The sequence below is a fragment of the Sinocyclocheilus anshuiensis genome, unplaced genomic scaffold (genome assembly GCF_001515605.1).
Source record: "Sinocyclocheilus anshuiensis isolate Anshui unplaced genomic scaffold, SAMN03320099.WGS_v1.1 scaffold1003, whole genome shotgun sequence".
NCBI lineage: Eukaryota > Metazoa > Chordata > Actinopteri > Cypriniformes > Cyprinidae > Sinocyclocheilus > Sinocyclocheilus anshuiensis.
In genome coordinates, this window is record NW_015542495.1 from 2133690 (window position 1) to 2159392 (window position 25703).

At 38.5% G+C, this 25703-nt stretch overlaps 1 protein-coding gene across 1 annotated transcript in view; it reads right to left on the minus strand.

Moving 5' to 3' along the window:
- Positions 1 to 267: 267 nt before the first annotated feature.
- The window catches only part of LOC107694149 (membrane-associated guanylate kinase, WW and PDZ domain-containing protein 2-like), a 220476-nt gene continuing 195040 nt past the window's right edge, over positions 268 to 25703 (minus strand). The window contains exons 12-19 of the mRNA XM_016493754.1: positions 21013 to 21181; positions 15996 to 16259; positions 15496 to 15681; positions 14112 to 14406; positions 12954 to 13170; positions 12644 to 12787; positions 9624 to 9762; positions 268 to 3261 (exon numbers count right to left, since the gene is read on the minus strand). Coding sequence (XP_016349240.1) covers positions 2561 to 3261; positions 9624 to 9762; positions 12644 to 12787; positions 12954 to 13170; positions 14112 to 14406; positions 15496 to 15681; positions 15996 to 16259; positions 21013 to 21181 — 2115 coding nt within the window. The 3' untranslated portion in view covers positions 268 to 2560. The remainder of the gene's footprint in view (positions 3262 to 9623; positions 9763 to 12643; positions 12788 to 12953; positions 13171 to 14111; positions 14407 to 15495; positions 15682 to 15995; positions 16260 to 21012; positions 21182 to 25703) is intronic.

A 25703-nucleotide genomic window follows, 5' to 3' on the forward strand; every position in this document is an offset into this window, starting at 1 on the left:
TAGAATTAGAATGATTATTACAACTTTATAGTTATCATTATCATCCTTGGTGTGAATGGGCCTTTAGCCACCTTGCCGTTCCTTATGAAAATTAACCATGGTTTTATTATAATAAAAGTGTAGTAACCATGTTTTTTTGGTGTATAGATTACCATTTGTATAACCAGCTTTACTACAAATACCATGGTTAAACTATGGCTAGTGTAGCAAAACCATGGTTAATTTGTGGTTACCATGGTTTAACTAGTAACCAGGTTTTTTTTTTTTTGGTTAATTTTTGTAAGGGGTGTGGCACACAGATGTTTAACATGACACTTAAAGTTCAAACTATTTCAACTTTGACCTCATTTACTTTGGCCTTTTCAAAGCATAACCAAATAAATGTCAAAGAAATTCCATAAGCTGAGACCTTTTAATTGGTTCTTTGTGTTTTCAGTTAGCCTTTGATTAGCAAGCTAACATCTTAGCATACTAGCTAGTAGAGGCTGATAGACTGTGTCTATGTAGATACATCAAAATACAGCACAAGATGGATAATGACATTCTGAGGAAAAAAAACATTGCATGACAATAGCATACATTACCTCTTTCATGTACTTTCAGAATTTGCTATTAGCAAGCTTGTTAAAATCACCCTTTTGTGAAGGGTGCAACAAGCACAACGTTTTCACAACAAGCATGGCGCTTGTGTGGAGAGGAGTGTTGAAGCCCTGACATGAACCATGTGAACTAGAGACTTACCAACACACAACCTTTTATATGGGGAATATGCTAATAAACATAGTTTCATAGCAGGATTTTTAGAATTAACTTTCCAGCATATACTCTTTCCAGTACTGCATTTTATATGTACACGTCTACTTAAAGACAAAGTGCTCAACAAACATTTGAACTCCTGTCAAAGATATCATTAATAAATATCTGCACTTCTTTTAGAAGACTCTCACCTCTATTTCTATGTACGAAAATAGCTTTGAATTTTATATTGATATATCTATACTGTGGACATAAACTGGTCTCTCTAGACACCAATCAGCATTCAGAGACACGGATGTAACGGCATACTTATTCAGATCTGGCATTACTTTTGCACAGTTTCTACGGAACAAGTAGTCCAATGAATTTATAGCAGCCTAAGTTTTTCTTTGTCTTGATGTCATTGCCTAGGATTTAGAGCTCAAATAAAGCATCAAGTGGTCAGCATAAGGCAGGGGTGTCCACTCCTGCTCCTGGAGGGCCAATGTACTGCAGAGTTGATCTCCAACCTGCCCCAACACACTTGCCTGGATGTTTCTAGTAATCCCGAAGACCTTGATTAGCTGGTTCAGGTGTATATAATTAGTATTGGAGCTAAGCTCTACAGGACAGTGGCCCTCCAGGAGCAAGATTGGACACCCCTGGCATAAGGCACTCTGCCCTAATCAAACCATTTCATCGAAACCATCTTGGACTCAAATTGCTTTGTTCATGTACTCACGTAAAGGGAGAATAGATTGAGAGTCAAGAGAAGGTCAAAGCCCATTGGCCCATTCAGAAATTGGGTACTCACACTGACAGCAATTTGCAGCAACTGGTAGTCATAAATCATCAATGAGAGTTTGCGATTTTAAGAGACAACTTGAGGCTGCAGCAACTACCAATGTCAGTGTAGACAGTGAAGCCCATGTGATCCGTTTCCTGTTACAGTTCTGTATTGAAGTTGAGTAGGAACACCTATGAGCAACCACTCAAGTTTATATCAATGTCAGTGGGAACGAACCTTAAAGTGGTGTAGGAATGAATTCTAGATTACACTCATCTAACTTACACTGTGTATGATATCAGTACTCCAGTATGGGCTCACAATGGTGTGTAAAGACCATATTTACAATATGTCTCACATACATGTAGTCATATAATATATCTATATCTATATTAATTTTACCGACCCTTATACAGACATCTGCAGGTCAGTCTTTAAGGCAGAGTTCATAGTCGAGTGTCCACTCATATAGGATCTTTTTAATCATATTCATTCTTCAAATACACAAAAACTGTATGTCAGGCAACTCCTTCAGTATTCTTCATTTTTTTAATGAAAGTGTATAAAAATTGCTGTAGCCACCAGAGGTGGTTCAGACTCAGTAAGTGGTTCTCTATGCATGTACATATCTGAGCCTTGAGTGCTTTTCCCCAACAGTTCAAACAAGTCTGAGAATCTTTTTGCACGCTACATGCATCACTCATTCTACCGTGGTTCCATTTTTGGAGTGAATGCTTCCAGTTCTTAAGGTGGTGGGTGTCATATCTGTTAAAATAACTTAGAATAAAATATAAATAAAAAATGCTCTGTCTAGAAATGCATGGAAAGTTATTTAGTGAGGATTGTGGGAGGGTGGTACCTAGTCAAGGTTAAAACCGATCTCTTTCAAGTAGAGCAAGCCTGTGTAAAGCAATCAAGAAGAGCCCGTCCAGTCCCAAAACAAGGCGGATCATAGCCAAAGGTTGGTCCAAAATTTGGCCAAAAGAAGTCAAAGCCAAAAGTAAGGTCTAAACTTGGGCCTGAGATTGTGATAAGATGTTATCTGCTGATGGTGGAGGTGGCAGAGCGCAGGGTACTGGGTAGCTTGTCTGAACCAGGGATCTTCCAGGGCCCTGGGGATACTGTGGCCTTCCTGCCTGATGCACTGCTGCTGGTCTTGGAGTTGTGGCTGGGACGACTCTCTTGGCTCATTTGCCCTTTCTCTGGTTCCTTTGGTTGGGCTTTGAATGGCACCAGAGCTCCTTGTTGGTTGTTGCTACCATCCAGGCATCCATTTCCCCCATTCATGTTGGTGTCATTTGGAGAAGTTTTGGGCGAGTCTCGCTTTCGAGACGGTGTATTGCTCCACTCCCTCCTGCACTCCTTGGACTTCGCCTGGCTGCCTTTGTGGGATTTGGGCTCTCCCGCAAATTCATCAAGGTATTGTTGCTGACTCTTCCCTCCAATAGAGTGACGGTTGGTCCTGCTGCCCTCCCTCTGCTTGGTCCCACCCCCAACTCCACCTGCCAGGGCTGACCTCTTCCCCACACTGGCCTGCTCCAGAGCCCTACTCTCTGGGTCTCTAGGACCCTGGGAACAGTCTAGACCTGCTGCTTCCAAGGACGATGTATGAGGTGGGTCAGTGGGTGGGTTCACATGAGAAGAAGCTGATGGATTAGATAAGCTGTCGAGGGGTGGTGCTACTTCCGACAGACTTGGGGAGGCTGTAGTGTGAGCATCCCAGGGGGCGGGACTATCTGCTGGGGAAACATGGAACAGTTACATCCAAACATTTAAACCAAAACAGAAAGAAGAACAATTGAAAACACACTAGAGGAAGATTAGTGGAACCAAAGCTAACACTAGCAAAGAATTACTATCTAAAGAACATGAACCACACACTCCCCAAACCAGTTCAGCGCAAACCCTACCCTGCAAGCTAATTTCATCTGTCAACTCAATCACGCAGTCACCTCTCAAGAAAAATTCAGACTTCATGGATTCAGTTCAAATGGTAATGGATTCAGTGACAAACAGTAATGCTATCTATCAAAATACCAATTCTTAAATGAGGGTAGGCTTACAGTAGGTTGGGGTTAGGGGTTAGTAATTCTTTCAATGTTGTGTAGGCAATCAGCAGTGTGAGTTACATGACCAATTAAATCTTTAGAATCGGTTGAGTGGTGGGATTTGCGCTGAACTTGTTTGGGGAAACAAAAAAAAAAAAATTCACACAAACCATGACAAAAAATATACAAAGTACCATGATATTAGGGCCTTTCGCACCGCTTTAGTTCCAGAACTAAATGGACAGTACGCTTGCGGTGCGAAAGGCCCTATTACCATGGCTTTTTTCTACAATGTACCATGCAAATAGTATGGGATCTGTATTATGATAATTACACAAAGTATGTTCAGAGTATGTTGGAGTACCTTGTAACTACACAGTACCATGGTCCATTACCAACTGTGCATCATGGAAATGCCATAGTACTTTTCTTGTAAGGACACAAAGCACTATATGATATTGTTTGCATACATACCAAAACAACCTCCATTTCTGGCAGGAAATGGGATAGTTTTCAGCCAGTATGCTAGTTTCATGTGTGTCTACTGGATGTAGAATAATCAGGTTCTCCCATGGGCTTCTTATGCTATCCGCCCAACCTCCACTCACACACATGCACACACAGACATCACTTCACACCAAGATTCTTTTATTGGAGTGACATCTCCACACTTCCTTTCCTTAGACTCCCAATACACAATAGCATATTTTACCAACACACTCACAACCCAAACTGAAAGAGGGTCACCAACCTTAATATTCTCATTATACATCCCTAATCCTACCTGTCTCCTCGTATATCACAGGATGCACTGAGGACTGCTCAGCTTTCTGCCAACCTACAAAGCACTTATGCACCCAGGCGGCCATTTTAATGTGTGCTAACAAGCGAACTGGCTGGGAATTCATTTCAACACAAAAAAAACAAACACAACAGCATCTCTTTATTATTAAGCTTCAAATACAGGGAAATATGGCAAGTGTAAACAATTATGTATCATTGTGTCTCTGCGCTAGCGGTTTCTTTCTCTACTGGGGTAAATTTCTCTTGGTTATATGGCCCAAGTGTAGCAAAAATCACTGGCCAAGCTCATAAAGGGTTATTCACTGTGAAACAGAAGACAGGTATGGAATATAAAACCATAGAGGCTGACACAACCATCCCATGATGACTGCATTTCAGCTAGGTTTCTGTGGTGCCACTGAGATCTCAGTGGGATACTAAATGTGTGAGAAGAGATGGCCAAGTGTGAGCGGAATTCAAAGGCAAGGGCGCATAGAGTTGTTTCAATGGCTGTTAGGAGCTCGTAGGAGTTAAGTTTTCATCACAATGGAGAGTCAGTTACAAGAATGCTAAGAGTGTATGTGCGTCTAGGGGTAGATCTGCTGTTTCTCTTTCAGTGTGTGAATTTTACTAGACATATGCTTTCACTGTATGACTTGAATAGGAGTATACATAGACAATATATTGAATATTCAGAATATATACAATATTATTAGCTGGTGATATAAAATCGCAATGATTTTAATGCACTTTTTATTAGACCATTAAAGACTACAGCGGTAGGCCAGTTTTGCTTGCAACTTGAATGTGAGAGCGCTAATGCAGAGATAATTGAATAGGATCTCTGATTTAAACTTAATTAAAATGGCAATAAACTTGGGAAATTTGATTAATTTATGTGAATAAGTTTGCTTGTTTGCTTCAAAGAATCAGCTCAATGATTAATTTGAGTAATTGCTCAAAATGTACACTGAAATAACCCTTTTCTCACAACTGTGACTGTGGTGAATGAATGAAGATTATTGTGCTTGTGTTATAGGTACTCTGTGCGTATAATGTCCGAATACCAAAACTAAGACTAATAATATTATATTATGAAAAGACAGGTTACAGTACATGTGAGTTACATTCACTAACACGGATTCAGATACAAAATACACAATGTTTAAAACTACTGTATATATGCTATAATGTATAAATATATTTTATATACATATAAATTAAATAAACAAAATAAAAGAAATAATATATATATATATATAAAAAAAAAACATCCAAACCACAGCACTCCAAGAAAGAATGATGACTGGTGTGTTAGAATGCATGCACTCTGTTACAAACCGTGTCTTTAGGATGGCCCATTAGGAAGAAATAGGGGGAGCCATGGTTGTCACTTTTCATGCACATGGAGAGACTGGAAGGTACCATTCCTATAAGAGGTGAAGTAACAACCTAGACCAATCATTAGGGTTAGAACAGTAGCCACAGGCTAAGACAGAATTAAGATCAGTGCTGAGATAGTATTCAGTGAGGAAAATTGAGAACGGAAGTGAGAATTATTTACTGACAGCCATAAAATTGATGAAAGAGAAGAAGACTAGCTATATCTGCATTAATACAAAGAGCATGCTGTCACAGTCATGTTAAAGAAGTGTTGTGTTAGCAGGAAAATTTTAGAGTTATTAAATATTAGTGTACAAGAGAATGGTTTTTCTCAATCGCTTGGCTCAATTCTTGAATGAGATTTTTTTTCTCTCAAAACAGTAAGTTCAGGTCATTGAACAGTGTTGCTTTTACAACATTTGAATTTCTTATTAATTTTATGCAAGTTGTACATGTTTTGGCATGTGCCCAAAAGAGTACGTACAGTCTATAATTTGCAGAATAATCAAATGCACATGACTTGCTGATCAAAACTTATTAGTTAATTCTCAGTGAACTTGTCGTGTTCTTCACAACTAAAACATTCCTTTATTGCCTGTTGTAGAAAGTGTTAACAGCAGTATGAACCGATGAACTGAGGACTTGTAAAGTAATCAGCTAACCTAGCTAGCTGTTTTTATTGTTGGCATTTTATTATTTTTTAATATTAGAATGTTAGTGAGAAAAAGAAAAATGAAAAACTTTAAGATATCAATCTGCATATGTGATGGACATTGGTTATGACCATCTTTGCTATCTTCTTAGAAGGCATCTTGAGTAAAACAGTTCCATATTTAAAGAAACATACAAAAGGCCTAATCCGGAAGTGACGCTGTCACGACTGCCTACCGTGGCGGAGTGCAGAGCAAGGATTGGAGGGAGATGAGGAGTACATCAATCTAGAGAATTTTAATGACATCAAGGAACCAAGCACCATATAACATTCAACGGGGAGGGGGGGTGGGCGCTCTGGAGGCCTCTAGGAACAGGGTTAACGGACAGAAGGCCTCCAGGGCAGCGCCCGCTCCGGGACCCATGGCTTATCTGGCAGACTCGGAGGCCATGGCGGAGCTGGCAGCCCAGGAGGCCACGGTGGAGCAGGTAGTTCAGGAGGCCATCCTTTTCTCTTCATCCTCCTCCTTGTGTTACGGGGGAACTGGGCAGCCGGCGGGCTTGTTGTTTTGGTGACTGGCGGGCTTGCGTCAATGGCGGCCGACGGGTTTGAGAGAGCCGCGGCTGGCGGGCTTGACTTCGCAGCGGCCGGCGGGCTTGACAACGGCACGGCTGGCAGGCCTATCTACGGAGCGGCCGGCGGACTTGAATTCTGAGTTGCTGGCGGGCTTGTCTTTGGAGTGGCCGGCGGGCTAGAGTGAGCCGTCTTGACTTCCGAGTGGCCGGCGCTCCTGGGCTGAGGACCACGGTGGAGCTTCAGAGGACAGTGGGGAATTTGGGGTTGGGCAGGCGGTAGGAGCCGTTGGAGAGGTATGTGGAGGTTCTCGGCGTGGGGTGAGCTGGGGAGACGCGGCGCGTTCCAGTGGGAGTTGGATGACGAGGCTTGGGAAATTTCTTTACTTCTTCAACTTCGAAATCAGAACCATTTAAGAACAGCACAAGATTAATCAGCTCGATCAGGGGAAAATCAAACGTCGGAAGATCGCAGCGGATTATCTCGTCATCCAACCCCAGCAGGAAGCACGCACCTAGAGTGGCGTCGTGCCAGCTCACGCGGTTAGAGAGCTCGAGAAAATCCTCCACATATCGCTCCAACCTCAGACCGCCCTCGAGAAAACCCTCCACATATCGCTCCAACCTCAGACCGCCTGAGTCTGGATTCAGTCACGACTGCCTACTGTGGCGGAGTGCGGAGCAAGGAACGGAGGGAGACAAGGAGTACATCAATCTAGAGAATTTTAATGACATCAAGGAACCAAGGAAAACTCACATAGCACAGGTTGACATGAACAATACCGGACGCTTAACTAAAAACAGGGAACACTATTTAAACACATGACAAGACGAGGGGATGACGAGACACACATGGGATCAATGGACATAAATGGGGAACACCTGGAATTAAATCAACATAATCAGGAAAGGAACAGGAAACTAACCAAATATGGGCAAGGAGGGCACATGGGGAGCAAAACACACACAAAACACGGAACAAAGTCTGACACACGCAACCTGTTTAGCAGAATACAGAAGTTTGAGCATAACCTTTATTTTACTTACTCTTGAAATCTGTATCTAAAAAGCTCAATATGACACACTAAATTATATTTTTGTATAGTATAAGCGTCTGTGTCCAAAAAAAAAAAAACTTTCCAAGGGTTGATCAATCTTTAATTTCGGTGCCATTAGCCAATTTAATGACACAATAACTAGGTTGTGAAGCATGCATTAAATTTTTGGTTGAGTTACTACATTTTGTGTTGTGATTTCCCATAAACCAAACATTCGTAATAGTTACAGTTTAGAGAATTTTAAAGGGGTCATGAACTGAGAAACCAAAATTCCCTTGATTTTTTGACATATAAGATGTCATTGTACTAAAAACACATCCTGTACATTTCAGAACTCAAAACCTTGTCGTTAGTCTAAAAACAGTTTATATTGAAGCCAGTCTGCCAAAATGACAGCTTGTGGAATGTTCTACTCTATGATGTAATAGTGTGGATAAGCACAACCTCCGCAGAAGAAGATCAACGTCTGCTTTTACATCACTGCCTGTTTAGCCCCACCCACCGATTCGTGCATGTAGTGTTTACTAGAGAGGCGAACACACAGGTCTACGCAGAAACCAAACAATAAAGATGGCTGTGAAGACAACAAGATGCTGTGCAGTGCCAAGTTGTGGAAAAACAGTGTTTGCGTTGCCATCCTTCTGATCCTAACGTTAGGAAAGTGTGGATGAACTTTATTTTTAATTAAATGAAGATCCAGACCGCGTCAGTAAGAACTTGGTCCTTTGTTCATTTCATTTTACCACGGATTCGTTTACAAACAAGGCACAATTCGACACAGGATTTTCAAAAAGATTGAATCTAAAAGACGATGCTGTGTTGACTATATTGGATCTGACAGTAATGTGGCAACACACACGTGTGAGTAACTGTTTTTATTATGTGATCACTATTGCTTTGTCTCTTCTTACAGATCGTCTGATATGTATTGACTTATTTATTCGTTTTTGACCTAAATCACAGCAGCGTTTATCTATGAGGAATGTACGCTGTCAAACATACGCAACTACGCCAATCATAGCAGTGGGTGTTTACTTCAGAGTCGACAATCTGCCATGTCTATTCAAACAGAGTGTTCTGATGAGGGGGGTTAACAGGACAGAAAATAGCTTTTTACTTCGAAATTATGTTTTATGATGCAAAAATCTTGATAACATTATTAGTGGACCTCAGATAACAGTACAAAATAAAAAACAAAGGCAGTTCACGACCCTTTTAAGACTGTTTCAAAAAATGAGCTAAAGCAATTGAGAAAAAGTGTAACTGGTGGTGACTTTTTTCTAAAATGATCTACTAGAAATTCCCATTGAGAGCAGAATATTAATATCAAATAAAACCTGTCAACTGCACATATTGTCCTCCTGGTGTGAATAAGTTATTTCACAACATATTTCTTAATGTATGCTGTGATCTCCTGCCAATCTGCTCTATTATACATTTCTTTATACATTACCCAATAAAACATCACCTCCTCCAAAGATCTGTCTTGTAATGAGACAAACTGTAGGTTACTCCACCTCTTGAGACCCTGTAAACCAAGTGAGCTAATACTGTAGACATTTGTGAGCAGTAAGGTACGTGTTCAAACAGCCTGTGCAGACCTACCATATTCAGGGACCTGCCCTGTGCCTCTCTTGAGCAGCAGGCGAACTCTACGGCCACCCGATTTGATGAGCTCAATGGCCCGAGCATGGGTCATATCCCTCGTGCTCTCCCCATTTATTTCAATGATCTGATCACCAACCTGCAAAACAGACAAAATACGATTTGAAAAAGTGTTTTTGATGGAAAATCCATTCTGAGCAAACAGCCTACTCTCCAGAATGTTTATCTAGCATTCAGATCGCTAAGATTGCGAAGACAGATGTGACAGAACAGCAGTAATTATTTTCTGACAGCTTTGAATCGCACCCTCTCTGGTTTTAATGATAAAACTAATATGACTATCATTTATTAAGGATAATTATTCAGTAGGATCAATATAGGTCCATAACTCATGTAGGCTGTTTCGGTTAAGCGCTAATCAGCATTAGCAGTCATGAATGAGATCGAGTACTAATTAATTTCAGAATTAACATAGCTGGATGAATGAATCACGGGTACAAGGTTCCTATGAGCTACAATACCGATGCTCTTCATCAACTGTGAGGAAGGTGTACGACTATTGAGGATAATGAGGGACTGGTTGATTGCCCTTCTTTGATACAAAGGAAGCCGGTATGATCAATATTACTACAATTAGTTGCCCACCAACTTTTTTTTTTTTTCATCATTTGTTTTATCTTAATATTTATAGCAGCAGTTGTGTCTCTAAATTCATCTTCATTAAAGCACAGCCATCAAAGTGCCACTTGTGTAGTGCATCCACCGCCTTTAACAATACATTTCAAGAAAATTACTGTCAGATCATTTGCTGTGAGCAATATTCCTGTTATTATGCATAATCCGTAGGTCTCATTTGTGTGTGGGCTAAGATAGTTTTGTGTAATAAAAAGGCTATAGATTTTTTTTTGTTGCCTGTTTATTTGTTAAATATCTCTGTTACCCTGTCGAACAAACACATTTTGTTGTTGTTTTTCTATGTTCCCATGCAGATGTATTTATCTCACCACTTTTTCAGTGTCTTGCTCTGACAAAATTTTTAAAGTGTTATGTTAAAAATGATTGAAAATAAAGTTATTACTTTCTGTTGTGATCCTTCTTAATTTTATATAACAATGCATAATATGTTTTTATAGCAGTAGCCTAATAATCGTTTGCCATTGTGAAAGAAAACATAACTTAAAAACATACTAATTATAAACATATAATAAAAAAATTATTGAGCATTAATTATGCATCTTGGTTATCAGAGGAAAATATGGCTGTAAAAAAATAGGAAAAGCAGTTTTCACATCCTTAATAAATACTATCATATTCTCCCTTAACACACAAACAAATAATATAGACAAAGGTTGTATAATTATGAAAATATTGGCGCCACTAAAACAGGAGAAGCATATACTGATGCTGAGCATGTAGGTGCATTGAACTTGTCTTGTGTCTGTGGACTAATTGGCCAGGGGCTGGGGAAAAAGAACGAGCCAATTATAGTAACAAATGGAGAATTCCTCTCAAATGGTCTGGATAATGTGGAAGTCCGGGCAGGTCGCTGCCAGTGATGGGCAGCAAGTTTTTTATGACTCATTAAGATCTTGTTTGAATGAGGGGCAGAGAGCAGTACGACCCTCAACTCTCTCATTACTGACAAGGAGTGTCTCGTTTTTTGTTCCTACACTATGTCTGGGGCCGGTTCCTCTGACCTCTGGGGTGGAGAGTGTTAGTAAAAGCATCGCAGCTAGCAGCGTCAGCAGCTCTCTCGTGTTTTTGGTGTATCTAGAGGGCATGTGTGGAAATCTACCGCAGCAGCAGCAGCAGTGTCTGCTGGGGGCTGTATGACTTCATGCTTAATGGACTTTTTAAGTACCATGGGTCTGTTCCACCACAAACTAATTATAGATTCAAAAGGCAGTTTGTGCTGTGGATATATTCACGCCCCAAAAGAAGACAGGATGATGTTTACTGTCAGAACTGAGGCTCTTGAATGGAAGGGAACGGTCACTGTGTGTGATCTGCAGGTAATGGACTAAATATGAAAGGCTGTAATGAGAGGTAGAAAATCCTAAGGGGATTGTTTTTATTCACATTAGCTATGACAGCTTCATTACGGATATGAGCTGAACAAGCAACAGAACAGCAGCAAAACAGGATAGATGGGTGGATGGATAGATAGATAGACATACAGAAAGACAGATGATGGATGGATGGATAGATAAACGGACAGACAGACAGAGAGAGACATACTGATGATGGATGGATGGATGGATGGACGGACATACCAATAGACAGAGAGAGACATACAGATGATGGATGGATGGATGGACGGACAAAAGGACAGGCAGACAGAAAGAAAGACAGATGATGTATGGATGGATGGATGAATGAATGGATGGACAGACGGACGGAAGGACAGGCAGAAAGAAAGACAGAGAGCAAGTCAGAGAGAAAGACAGACAGATGTAGATGGATGGATGAATGTACGGAAGGACAGGCAGACAGACAGATGATGGATGGATAGATGGGTGGATGGATGGATGGATGGACAGGCAGAAAGACAGACAGAAAGACAGACAGATGTAGATGGATGGATGAATGTACAGAAGGACAGGCATACAGACAGATGATGGATGGATGGATAGATCGACGAACGGACAGACCGACAGACATAAGAGATAGACAGACAGATGATGGATGGATGAATGAAAAGAAGGATTGACAGATGGATGGATGGACGGAAGGACAGGCAGACAGACAGAAAGACAGATGATGGATGGATGGATAGATCGATGGACAGACAGATGATGGATGAATGGATGGATGGATAAATCGACGAACGGACAGACCAACAGACATAGAGATAGACAGACAGATGATGGATGGATGAATGAAAAGATGGATGGATGGACGGATGGAAGGACAGGCAGACAGAAAGACAGACAGATGATGGATGGATGGATGGACAGATAGATAGTTGGATGGAGACAGACAGACATAGATAGATAGATAGATAGATAGATAGAGCTCACCCTCATTCTTCCATTGCGTATTGCTGGTCCGTCTTCAGCCAATCGCAGAACGAACAGATCCATCTTATACTCGCGGCCTCCACGGATACTAAAGCCAAAACCTTTCATACCCTTTTCCAGCTCAACCGTGAAGAAATCAAAATCCTGCAAGCACATGTAAACATATTATGGACATTTTATGGACATGCATAATACATACTTTATGGAAATGCACTGTCAGTGCCACATAGCCATTTCAGTGATGAATTACGATATCAGTGTGCATTTCTACTCCAGTGTTTGAGTGAATACAGAGTGGCAGCAGAGCTACCTGTGGCATCCTGTAGTCCGGTAAGGGGAAGGTGCGAGGGTCAGTGGACAGCTGCCTGTAGTCCAGCAGTGGGGGGTGTCTGTAATCGAGCGTTGGTGGCTGTCGATAATCTGCTACAGGAGGGTGTCGGTAGTCCACTGGGGGTTGGCGGTAATCAGTGAACGGCTGTCGAATATCGGGTTTTACATCCTGTCTTGCTTTTACCTCTGACCTGTAGCTGAACAACCAGTCAGAGCAGAACCAATGGCATTTGGTGATGCTGACTCTTATACAAACATTTGGAATATACGCAATAGCAAGTGAGACTTGGACTACGTCTATGGTGTTTTTATGGCAATTTCTTGTCAAACTTGTCTGCAAAAATGTGGCAATTTAAAATAGTAGCTTTTATCAGCAGCAAAAGCTGTAATATATATATATATATATATATATATAAGAATGAGGAGATTCTCTCATAATATTTACTCTGTTTACGTCTGTTTTCCAGCGGATGCCATCAAAACAGACTTACCACTGACGGAGCTACCGCTCTAATGAATTTTAAAGTTTAATGCAGGATAATGTTCTGTTGAAAATGGCAAAGCCTGAGGAGCTCTTGGGTGTATATTGAAACTTGAGCGAGCATGGAGAGGAAGTGAAATCATTGGTCTCTGCAGGGTATATAAATGATTAAAAATGGTTTTAAAGAGCCATGTAGGTAAATTATTCAGTTCTGTAAGAAATAAGTGATTTTACGCAACAACATAATAGTGAGAGAGAGTCTGTGAGTCAGAGAGGGATTCACTCCATAAATAGTGAACTTTTGTAGAGTTTTGTAGTTTTAACTTGATTACAAAACAAGTTTGATTTGAATTCATCCATTCAAATGATTAGGGATGTACAATATTTCAGCTCCATATTTATTCTTATTATTTATTTATCTTCAGCAAAATATATATAATTCATATCCTTCATACAGTACATAATAATGTTGTGATGTCTAAAGCCATTAGCATTTAAAATGATATTTGAATTTTTTTTGTGTACAATTTTTTAATTTATTAATATCATTCATAACATACTTGGTTTCGCCCGGTGAAATTTCACAGAGCAATGGTAAAACTAGTACAACAACTTAAAATATATTTAAGTCATAATGTAATTTTGTTGGTGCCTTGCCTGCTGTCATGGCTGTAGATCTTTACTGGCACTGCGGAGGGCTGGGTGGGTGGTTTCTGTTGGGTCACTGAGCTGGGCTGATTGGCTGGGCTGGTTTGAGTGACAGGGCTCGGTTGTGCTTCTGAAGTAGGCTGCGTTATGGAGCTGGTTTGAGGTGCAGAGTTGGGTTGAGGGGTGGAGTTAGGTGGAGGTGCAGCACTGGTCTGGTTCACAGTGCTGGGTTGGCAAACTGGACTGGGCTGGGCCATAGGGCTCTGCTTCTCTGAGCTGCCTGCAGAAGGCGTGCTGTTCGTCTCTGAAAAATGGAGAAAAGACAAAAAGCTAAGCTATTTTCAAAGCTTTTCTTTGTAACACAGGTATTTTTTTTACAACTAAAGCAATAGTTTAAGTGTTGCATGAGTACAGTTTGCTTGTACCGTCTGTTATTTTACCACTAAATGCACTGAAATAATTATGCAAATAAAATAACATCGCAAACATGTCCAAAAGCTGTGAATGCAATTTGCATGGCACAAGTTTCCATTTTGGAGGCTGGTTCAGAGAACATTACAGTTGCGTTTCTGTCTATGGGAGCGTCAGAGAGCTCTCAGATTCCATCAAAAATATCTTAATTTGTGTTCTGATGACGAACGAAGATCTCACGGGTTTGGAACGACACGAGGGTGAGTAATTAATGACAGAATTTTCATTTTGGGGTGAACTATCCCTTTAAAGTGGATTTCTGGTGGCTTGTGCTGAAATACTGTATCTTAAACAAGTAGTGCAACCATTTAGTAAATTTGCATTTCAAAAGGATAGTTCACTCAAAAATGAAAATTCTGGTATCATTTATTCACCTTCATTTCATTACAAACCTGTATGACTTTCTTGTGATTTTAAATTGTATTTTTTTAAACATTTGTATTTAATTATTTTAGCACTGACATTTCAGGCACAATCTCTAGTTTTATCACAAACTACCATTCAGAAAAACCAGTTATAGCATTTCAAATTCTAAAAATACTTAAATTATGTTCGAAAGCAACTGTACAAGGATAGCTTGTTTGAAATAACTGAGAATTTTTAGAAAAAAAGTCAGGGGCTCCTTAAAGCTACAGTGCTCCTTAAAGGACACTGCCCCAACCTCTTCCATTGCCCAGAAAAACAGGTAGTCCCGCCCAAACTCACACTATTTGTTGAGCCATTTGACATGTCAGAGCAATGTTCAGGAAGTCAACCAATAAATGGCTTACTTATAGTTGTCTCAACCATTTTGATGTTAAAATACTTTCTTTTATCTCAGTTTAATGTGCAATTACACATAGCCTCTTCAGTAGCAGAATTAGTGTAGAATCAATTTTTGCGTAAGAATCCCTTTCAAACAGTTCCACAGGCATCAACTCACCCTCCTGAGGGATGATCCTGAGTGTGACGCTGAGTCCCGCGTCCTTGATCAGTTTGACGATGTCTGCATGCGGCATGTTGACGATAGACTGATTGTTGACGGCCAATATGCGATCTCCAACCTTGAGCTTCCCACAGTGGTCTGCTGGACTTCCCTCAATGATCCGGCCGATCTTATGAGGCACGGCTGACAACACACACACACAAATAGTTTTTACGTAATACACCGAGAAAGCTCTCTATTTGCACTCTGTCCTTTCCGGTTAGTGGATCTGTTTTTATATACGAGTGTGGGCGCTGCATTAGAACATTGTAACTAGCCTCTTCAGCCCTCAAATAGAAGTGCATCCATTATTAATACACCAGTTTATGAGGACATGCTGCACAAGTCACTATGACCCTTTTGAGCAGCCAACCTGAGTGAGCTATTACAGTAAAGGAACGTCCCAGATTGAAAATAAGTTGAAGCATGTGAAGTGTACAAAAATAATTATTCCTTACCAGCAGCAGCCGCGGTTTCAGGCCTGTTCAGAGAACTGATAATAACGAATCCGAACCCTTCGCTCTCCTTGCGCTGGATGGTGACATCACTAGGCTGCAGATTCTGATTGGCTACAGTGTCTGGTGGGGAGGAGCCTGTGGTAGATGGGGCGGAGTTTTGAGAGGGGGCGGAGTTGTTACAGAACATTCTAGAGTTGAAGTCACTCCTGGGGGAACTGTGCTGGGTCGATCCAGGGCTGCGGCCGTTCTCTGGACAGGGTTCACCTGAAGATAACAGGGCGAGAAAGAAAATGACTCTGAAATAAAAGGAACATGGTTATATATACTTGATTCTAATTGGTTAATCATTGCATTCATTGCACAGTCAAATATTTCTGTATTATGACCACTAAACTGTATATTTCAGGAGTTCATGTGTCTCCAGTCAAAACAAGATCATTAAAACATATTTTTGGATTGGAAAAGAGGTTTTGAATGTTACAATACTTTTACATAGTATATAACCATTCACAATTCTATCATCTTTTCAGGTATCAACTACGAATAATACAAGTGTGTTTGAGTAAGAAAGAAAGGAAGAGTCTATAGTATACGGTTTGGCTAAAGCTGATCTGAAGTCCTTCTGTGATCAAACAGTAAGCCAAAAAAGCCAGCAGCCAGACATTTCCTCAACCGCTCCACTGAGATGCAAAGGGGGAGAAACGATTGTCCAGGGAAGATAAGACTGAGAGGATGAGTCAGACAGCGGGAAGGATGAGGGAGGTAGAGCTTGAGAGGGCACAAAATCTGAGCCTCAGCTACACCAAGAATTATTAGACAGAGTGGACGAGAGAGAGAGGACACATGATAAGCAGCAGAGGTACAGTAGAACCTTTATTACTTCTGCTTCATGTTCTTCAGTCGGTGTCATTTAAACCACAACAAACAACTGTGACCCTAATAAAGTTATCAAATATCACATATTTGTTCAGATTTAACAAATAAATAGTCAAATGTGTTTTGCTATCTTGCTTGCGTGGTGTAAAAGCTTTTTTCCCCCGACTTTTAATATTATGATTGCGTGTCATTTCCAGTCAAGCTGTAATATTTGTAATATTATGCAGAAACTTGTTTATATTCAAGTATTTGTTTAACCGTGTGTTTTTAGGATACATATAATGTAGCAATAAAATTAGCCTTAACAAGACAAAGAAGGTGGCCACTTTCAACCCAAAATGTTAAAAATATAATTTCCACCACAAATTGCTATTAAACACAATATATTAAAAAATGTACGTTCACTGTTGGACAATAGCTATGTTTCCATCCAAAGATTCAGATTTAACTTATGCGCAAAACTGGAATATCGCATAAAACATTTGTGAATAAAGTACTGTTCCATCCAACGAGTCAAAAAGAACAAAATCATCACTTCCTGATAAACTGGCATTAAGTATCACCAAGAAAAGTAGGAGAAGCCACTTAATATAATAATTGTCATATATAATAAATTAGTTTTGCCTCAGAGCGAGCAGACGAAACACAATAAATGCTGTCATCTTTCGGAGGTGGACGCTGCTGTTTGGGAATTATACAATTATACAGAAATACTTTTCAGAACGACCATAACAACATTTCAGATGCTGTGCAATGAGATTGGTCACACTGGGACTTTTTTGATGCACGTGGTTGAATTTATTCGGTAAAAGTGTCTCCATCGTAGTTTAGTGTGCATTTTTTCTTATTGGACAAAAAGTTTATCCTACTCAATAGTGCGCATAAGATTTTTATGTGCATTTTTAGAATTTATGCGCATCTTGGCATTTCCATCCAGTGTTTTTTTATGCGATATTCCAAAATGCGCATACAAATAGGTGGATGGAAACAGCTATTGTTGGTATACAAGGACAGCCCATAAATCACTGCTTATATAAACACACACACCTGGAAATATACTACAATATATACATCACCTGTCTCACTAATATAATGCCCAACAGCTACAAAGCAATGAAGATATATGTGAATATACAGTGCCCACAAAAATGCACCAAAAGCACACTTCATCATGACACTTCGTCATTTGATAACAAAATGATGTGAACTATACTTTCACAATTCTGATTTGACTTTTAATCAACTGCTGTTTTTTCAGTGGATGCATGAAGTCAGTTCTTGATTTTGGGCTTTTAATTATACAATATCTTAGAACTCAAGTTCATCTCCTGGCTCAGAACAGACAAGCACTGAGATCAGCATGAGCTGCGCATTTCTGCCTGAAAACCTACACACGGCCATGTATTATGCCGTACGTATATTGCATTTAAACTAGGTGCAAGCTTGAGCCTGATTCTGATTCAGAAAGGGAGTCTGATCTTCAACTGCATCATTCTTGCAACCTCATCTGCATCTCTGCTAGAGCTGGGTGATATTTGCAACCACTACGCTCGTGATATTTAACCAACATATTGTATACAGGATTGTGTATATTGTGATGATTTACATGCTTTTCATTCAGCTGCAGCAGTAGGCTGGTTTTGTGCCCTCTGCTTGTGGAATGACACGACAGCTTTAAGATGTTAAGCTCTCTAATTTAAACCTCAATTGCATTAGAGTTTGATTCATTTGATTCAAATGAGCTCTTTTGAAATGAATCAGTTCAGAATTAAATTATTTGTGTTCACGGAAGTCTCTGGGAGACATTTTGCATGGTTTGAAATGTTTCAATACAACATATGTAGTTCAATGTTGATGTTTGTTAAACGACTGTATATAAAATGATTAAATAATTTTCTTTGCGTTCAATAAGAACAGCATGGAAAACACACTTTAAATAGATTAACTCTTAATGACTGATAGTTCCTATGACTGAAAATGTAGCATATAAAACCATTTAAGAGCAAATACATAAATATTGATAGATTATTTTTTAGCCTTTTTACAATATCAAATATTGTTCAAAGAAGTGTTGATTTTCTTTGTTGCAGTGATGAAATGTGCTGATAAAAGTTTATCATGTCATATATTTTCATAATTAGCAATGATTTTAGACAAATAACACATTTACATGATGATACTAAATGAAAAATAGTCTTAAATTGCAGGTGACCAAATATTTGCAGAAGATTAATTCAAACACATATAAAAGATCACATAAAATATGTATTAACATAAACAGAATGTGTCCTTGTTGCTAAAACCTAAGCTCCTGAAATACTTGAATATAAGTATTAATGAGATTTTAAAAGCTTCTATTCTCCAACTTGACAGAATGCCAAATTTTTACAGCATCTTTGCAACATCAAGTGCATATTCAAACAGCTATAAAACATTAACAGTGTTGCGACTGAACATTCTCAAACATTCCTGACACTTTCAGATTAGAAGGCGGTGCAATTTCACAAAATGAGGCTGTTTAAAACATCTTACTCAAACAATAAGATGCGGCTCACAGAAAAATATACAAAATGTAATCAACCATCGAGCATACTTGCCTTAAAGAGAAACTAAACTGTTTGGACAACACCAGGGTATCTACAATAGAGTGTCTGTGCAATATAATAATACTACTACTACTACTAATAATAAAAAAGCAAAAACCTCTTATAATTCTATGGAGGATCATTGCACATAAGATAAGATAATCATCAAACAACATCAACACTAACCAACATCTCCATTGCCAACCTGTCATTGCCAGCTGTGAATACTAAAGAGAAACTATATACAAAATTAAAGAGGAGGTATAGACTAGGAAGCATTAATGAGGAAGAGCACACTTGCTGATTTAAAACAGTAGAAAAAGGTCAGTAGAAAAAAGTTTATGCAAATGCACAGTGAAGCAATTATGGGTGTGCAGACAGAAGATGAATAGAAACGGCTGCTAGCAGCAGAACGACATCTATCGGTTTAATCGCTGTCAATCAGTTTAAAGCACCTTTAGAAATGCAACATTAACTCTATTGACATTTCAGACTTTTTTGTTCGATATGCAGTAGATTTTAGGTACAGTAATAAGTATATTCACATTTGTATGAATTAATGGATTTCAAACTATTTGCTGAATTAAACATATGCTTCTACTTAAAATGCAGTGAATATGGTTCACAGGGACCTTGAAAAAGTTCAGAAAGCCTGTATGTGTAGTAAAGTCTCTAAATCTGGTTAAGAAAGTACCTGCATTAATAATGCAAAGTGTTATATAACGTCAAAGTCACTAAGACCACTAAAGTTCTCCCGGACCCCAGAGCAGCTCCACAGATCTCATTGTGGAAAAATTCAAAATTGACAACACACAACAACCTCAGAACACTTAGCATGGAGGATAACATTGTACGAGACAACAACAAAACAGTATTTTTTTGAGTCTGAGAGCTGACATGGTCACTCGAGAGTCGATACCATGCTCTAACCAGGCTCAAGTCAATAACACACCAGTAAAAGTCATTTTTGGTCCAAACGGAAAGATGTAGATGAACATATCTGATGTTTAATTTCAGTTTACTCAGTGGCCATATTGAACTCTATTTAATTTTGGTAACAGACATTCAACTACAGCTCTGACAGGATTAATATCAGCAATAAAATCTAACAACATTTGTAACATAAATTTGGCACACTTTATTTGAAAACAATTAAATTTAACTTCCATTTCTAAAGCAGATATTTGACGCTATGATTTTTCCATTACATTTTTTACAACAATGTGGAGTGGAAAATTCGACCAATTAAATTTCACTGTGGGCGGGGCAACTCAACATAATGCTACAGAATTACAAATCATGTAGTTGCCAAAATTTCGTGTCACTCATTTAAATCTCACAAACACTCACCACAGAAAATATAGCTTTTATTGTTAGCTGTTTTAGCACATTGTGCCTCATTAGGACACACTGCTACATATCTTTTGCCATGTACATTCGTTTGTTGTTTGGTGTGTATGTGCACATTTTTGGAGTGGAAAAATACAGTAGGTAAACAGCACAGATTAGCAGTAGGCATTAATGCTAGCTTTAGGTGCTAGCAAGAAGTTACTTACGCCTATTCTCATAGATAGCCCTGGACTTCTCATAGAGGTCATAGGGGTCAGGTTTGGTCAGGTCAAACTCTGGACCTGAAGGCCAGTGCAGATATGGAGCGCTGTGAGGGAGAGCATGGATAGATAGACTGGCTGTGGGACTGCTGTGAGGATCCCAATGTTCCAAGACCTGCAAATACACCGGCATTCAGTAAAGCGCCCAATCATCGGCCAGCCCTGCGTTTATTAATATGCTGAACTGAGTACGCAAACTGCGCTCTTCCAGCCAACTTCTGCCTTGGAATTTCGCTGGCCGTGGATTAGGAAGGTGTTTAACAATGAACTCACTTTTGCGGTAATTAGTTTTTAAATGAAGCGTACACACACAATACATGACAAGTTAGTTCTAGCTCAGCAAAATAAGGCCACATCAAGGGCTCATCAAGGACGCTTGATGCGTTTCTCTATTGCTGACGATACTGAATGTAATCTTTGTGTTTTCTCAAGCTAATGCAGCTGTGGGCAAAATGTTCCCAAACCACTTCACTACACCGGGCTCTTGCACGACACCCAAATTAGGTTATGCAAATAGAATGAGCAAAGAACAGCAAGCAGGCATAGTCCACTGTTTCTAATATTAAAGGAACACACCACTATTTTTGAAAATAGGCTTATTTTCCAACTCCCCTAGAGTTAAACAGTTGAGTTTTACCGTTTTCGAATCCATTCAGCCGATCTCCAGGTCTGGTGATAGCACTTTTAGCTGCAGCTTAGCATAGATCATTGAATCTGATTAGACAGTTAGCATCTCGCTCAAAAATGTTTGATATTAAAAATTGATATTTTTCCTATTTAAAACTTGAATAAAATTAAAATAAGCATGTAACGACCACAAACGGAGAAAAATAGCGGAGTCAAAGTACCAATACATCACTTAAAATGTACTCAAGCAAAAGTAAAAGTACACAATTTTTTAACTACTCAAAAAAGTACAATTACTGATAAAAACTACTTAATTACTGTAACGTGAGTATTTGTAATTCGTTACTTCACACCCCTGGTTACATTGTGTACTAAGACTGACGGAAAATGAAAAGCAATGCGATTTTCTAGGCTGATATGGCTAGGAACTATACTCTCATTCCGGCGTAATAATCAAGGAACTTTGCTCTGTTGTCACACATGATTCGACTGCTTGCTTTGAACCCAGGATTGTTTTCCCCAACCTCATTAATGGCTGTGTGTTGAGTTATTTTGAGGGGACAGCAAATTTACACTGTTATACAAGCTGTATATGTATTTATAAAAAAATTACTGTAAAACAGTAATATTGTGAAATATTATTAAAATGTAAAATATCAATTTTCTATTTTAATGTATTTTAAAATTGTAATTTATTCCTTTGATGGCAAAACTGAATTTATTTAATTTTTGGAAACTTTTTGTATTCGCAGAAAGTTAAGAAGAACAGCATTTATTTGAAATAGAATATTTTTGTAACAATGTAAAAGTCTTTACTGTCACTTGATCAATTTAATGCATCCTTACTGAATAAAGAAAAAACAACAACAACAACTTCCTGATCCCAAAACTTTGAACGGTAGTGTATTTTAATAATTTTTATAAAGTACTAATATTGTGAAATATTATTAAAATTTAAAATATCAATTTTCTATTTTAATATATTTTAAAATTGTAATTTATTCCTTTGATGGCAAAACTGAATTTATTTAATTTTTGGAAACTTTGATGTATTCGCAGAAAGTTAAGAAGAACAGCATTTATTTGAAATAGAATATTTTTGTAACAATGTAAAAGTCTTTACTGTCACTTGATCAATTTAATGCATCCTTACTGAATAAAGAAAAAACAACAACAACAACTTCCTGATCCCAAAACTTTGAACGGTAGTGTATTTTAATAATTTTTATAAAGTACTACTGACAAAATACATAATTCGTATCTTCAACCACACACTGTCATATGAATAACCGGTCAATATTTACAAAAATGCAAATTATTTGGTTTTCATTTTCATGATTTAGGACAAATCACGTACATATGATTTGCGGATGTACCCGAATTCACCTTTTCAAGCAGACATAAGGGTTGTGTGCCATTCAGAATTGCATCAGAATGCTTTTTAAATTACAATTAAATCTGAATTTGAATTGAGGTAGCAGGAAATAGAATTGTATTAAAATTTGAATTTATATAATATTATACGCTCTTATCTTTGCTTTGATCATCATACTGAATATGATCCAGATGTAGTATTTGATAAAAAATGCTAAAAAAAAAATTTTTTGCTCAAAATGTTGCTTTTTTTATGAAACTTACCTACACTGAAGTGTTAAAAAAAAAAATCTTTGAAGCTAGAATAAAACAGAATAAGAATAAGAACAGGCTTTGTTCTTTATTTTGGTGTATTGCATGTTTAGATATTCATACAACAAAATATTCTGGGGGCCATGAAATTTTAGCAAAAATGATAAAAAATGCTGGCAGTGGCTGGCAACTTTTTTCAAAAACGCTGGTGGGGAAAGAGTTAAAATCAATTGAAGGAAGAAATTTACCCCAATAAAGGTAATTGTCCACAAGGAAAAGGAAAGCTTGTCATTCAATTCTTTGAATTGCAATTAGTAAATTCTACATTCTATCCATTCAGATTCATACTCCAATTCATCTTCTTGTCGGGTCCTAGCCAGTTCAATTCCAACTTATGAACCGACAGTGAGGTGATTAAATTCTACACAACCCTGGACAACAAATGGATTCGGTTTCATGCCAAAAGCTTTAGCGTGAAAGCGCCCTAAAAGCAAATGCCAAACAAAAGGCATAATTGAAGAAGAGGTGGAAAAATCAAGAAAGAAAGAAAGTAGATGCCAGGATGAGAAAGATGCCAAGGCTTATTAAAGGAGGTCAGTGTTAATCTGGAGGAGCTGTAGAGGATGAGGGCAAATGCCTCTGGGCTGCTGTGTGCGGCTGGGAAACAAACAGATTAAAACGTGTCACTGCCAAGCAAACTCACGCACATGCGCACATTAGCTCATAGATGATGTTATTACTGCCAGAGCGAAGCGCTGTGACGTACATACTCTTGCAAACAGGTTTTTGCTTATAGCAATCAAAGAGGCTCACGATAGAGGTCTGCTAAAGGACAAACCATTTTGGGTGGGTTCAAGTCAGTTTTTTATACATAACTTCAGGTTTGCAATGGGTTCAGGTTTGTGATGAATAAAAAATACAGTTTTATTATAAATATTTGATGTGTTCACTTAACTTGTTATATCTTTGAGTCAGAGTCTATGAAAATGGGAGCATAAGAGTTTACGTGCTCAGAGATGAAATAAAAAGGGATTCATATTTGGTTTAGATTTCTGACAGATGTGATTTGGTTTTCAAAACCAATCTTTAGAACAGACTCTCTGTAGTTTATACTGTATATGTGACCCTGTCTGTGAAATCCAGGCTAAAGTCTCAAAATCTAATTATGAGATAACAAGCATCAAAGTTTGATTTCAACCATTAAATTTCACTATGATATCAATCTTTGACATGGCCTTACTCAGTCAATATTAAAGATATAAAGGATGATTTTATGTAGAAAACAGTAGGCCTAAAATCACAAAAAATGACTTTAGCTGGGTTTTCACAGGCAGGGTCACATATATTAGAGCTATACAAAGAGCAATTTTTTTTTTAACCTAATTTAACCCATGAAAAATGTTGTTTCTTTAAATTAATGTATTTAAGTTCAGTCAGTTATGCCTAAATATCTTTTTTTATTTGAATAAAACCAGTTCATTTAGATTTTACCAGTTCATTTTTAGGATACCATTTTTACAATAAGTGAGCAAAAAATGAGGGTATTTGGACACAGATCTGCATAAGATCTGTGTTTTATGGATTATATATGGATTTATATGGATTTGTAGAGATCAGATTTCCATTATCAGTCTTTTTTTTTTAGAAAAAACTAAATGGATTTGAGTTGTATGCACAAAATAATCAGATTTTGCATGTCTGGACAGGTTTCAAATTTCAATGTAATCACCATGCAGAAATCTAGCTTAAACTAGATTCTTTGAGTCTAGAGATTAAGTTGAAATACATTTTCAAAATTAACCAAACAAGTAACTAATATTGTGACCATTTTAATTCACTGTCAATTTGGCCAAGTTGCTGCAGAAGCTGGACAGTTAGCATGTGGTAACGCATCATTTCTATCGATTGAATGATTCAGTGCTCTGACCACATAACCGTGACATTCACATTCAGTAAATGCTAATATTCTTTGGACATGGATAATTGCAGAAAAAGATGGACCACTTTAACATTTTCCAGTCATGAAACTCTTTCTAGCTGTGGAGATATTCTTAATGCAAATGATGTCTAATTAAACCCCAGCGGAAGAGAGGGAGAGAGATGATAAAATCCAAGCTGCTCTACTGTACTGGGGTAACGAGACTTTCGCTCTGTCCCAGTTCTGTTCCTTATAGAGATAGATACAAAGATATGTGTTGAAGAATGACAGTATAGTGGCCAGCAGCTCAAGGCAGTGCGACTGACTCTCTGTAGAGTGAAGAAAAATCAGTCGATTTATGATCAGTCAAGCCTTTGTTATATATATAAGGAGACAGGACAGAGATCTCAAACCAAAAATATATAAATGCGTGGGTGGATGGGTAGGCATGTACTGATGCACTGTG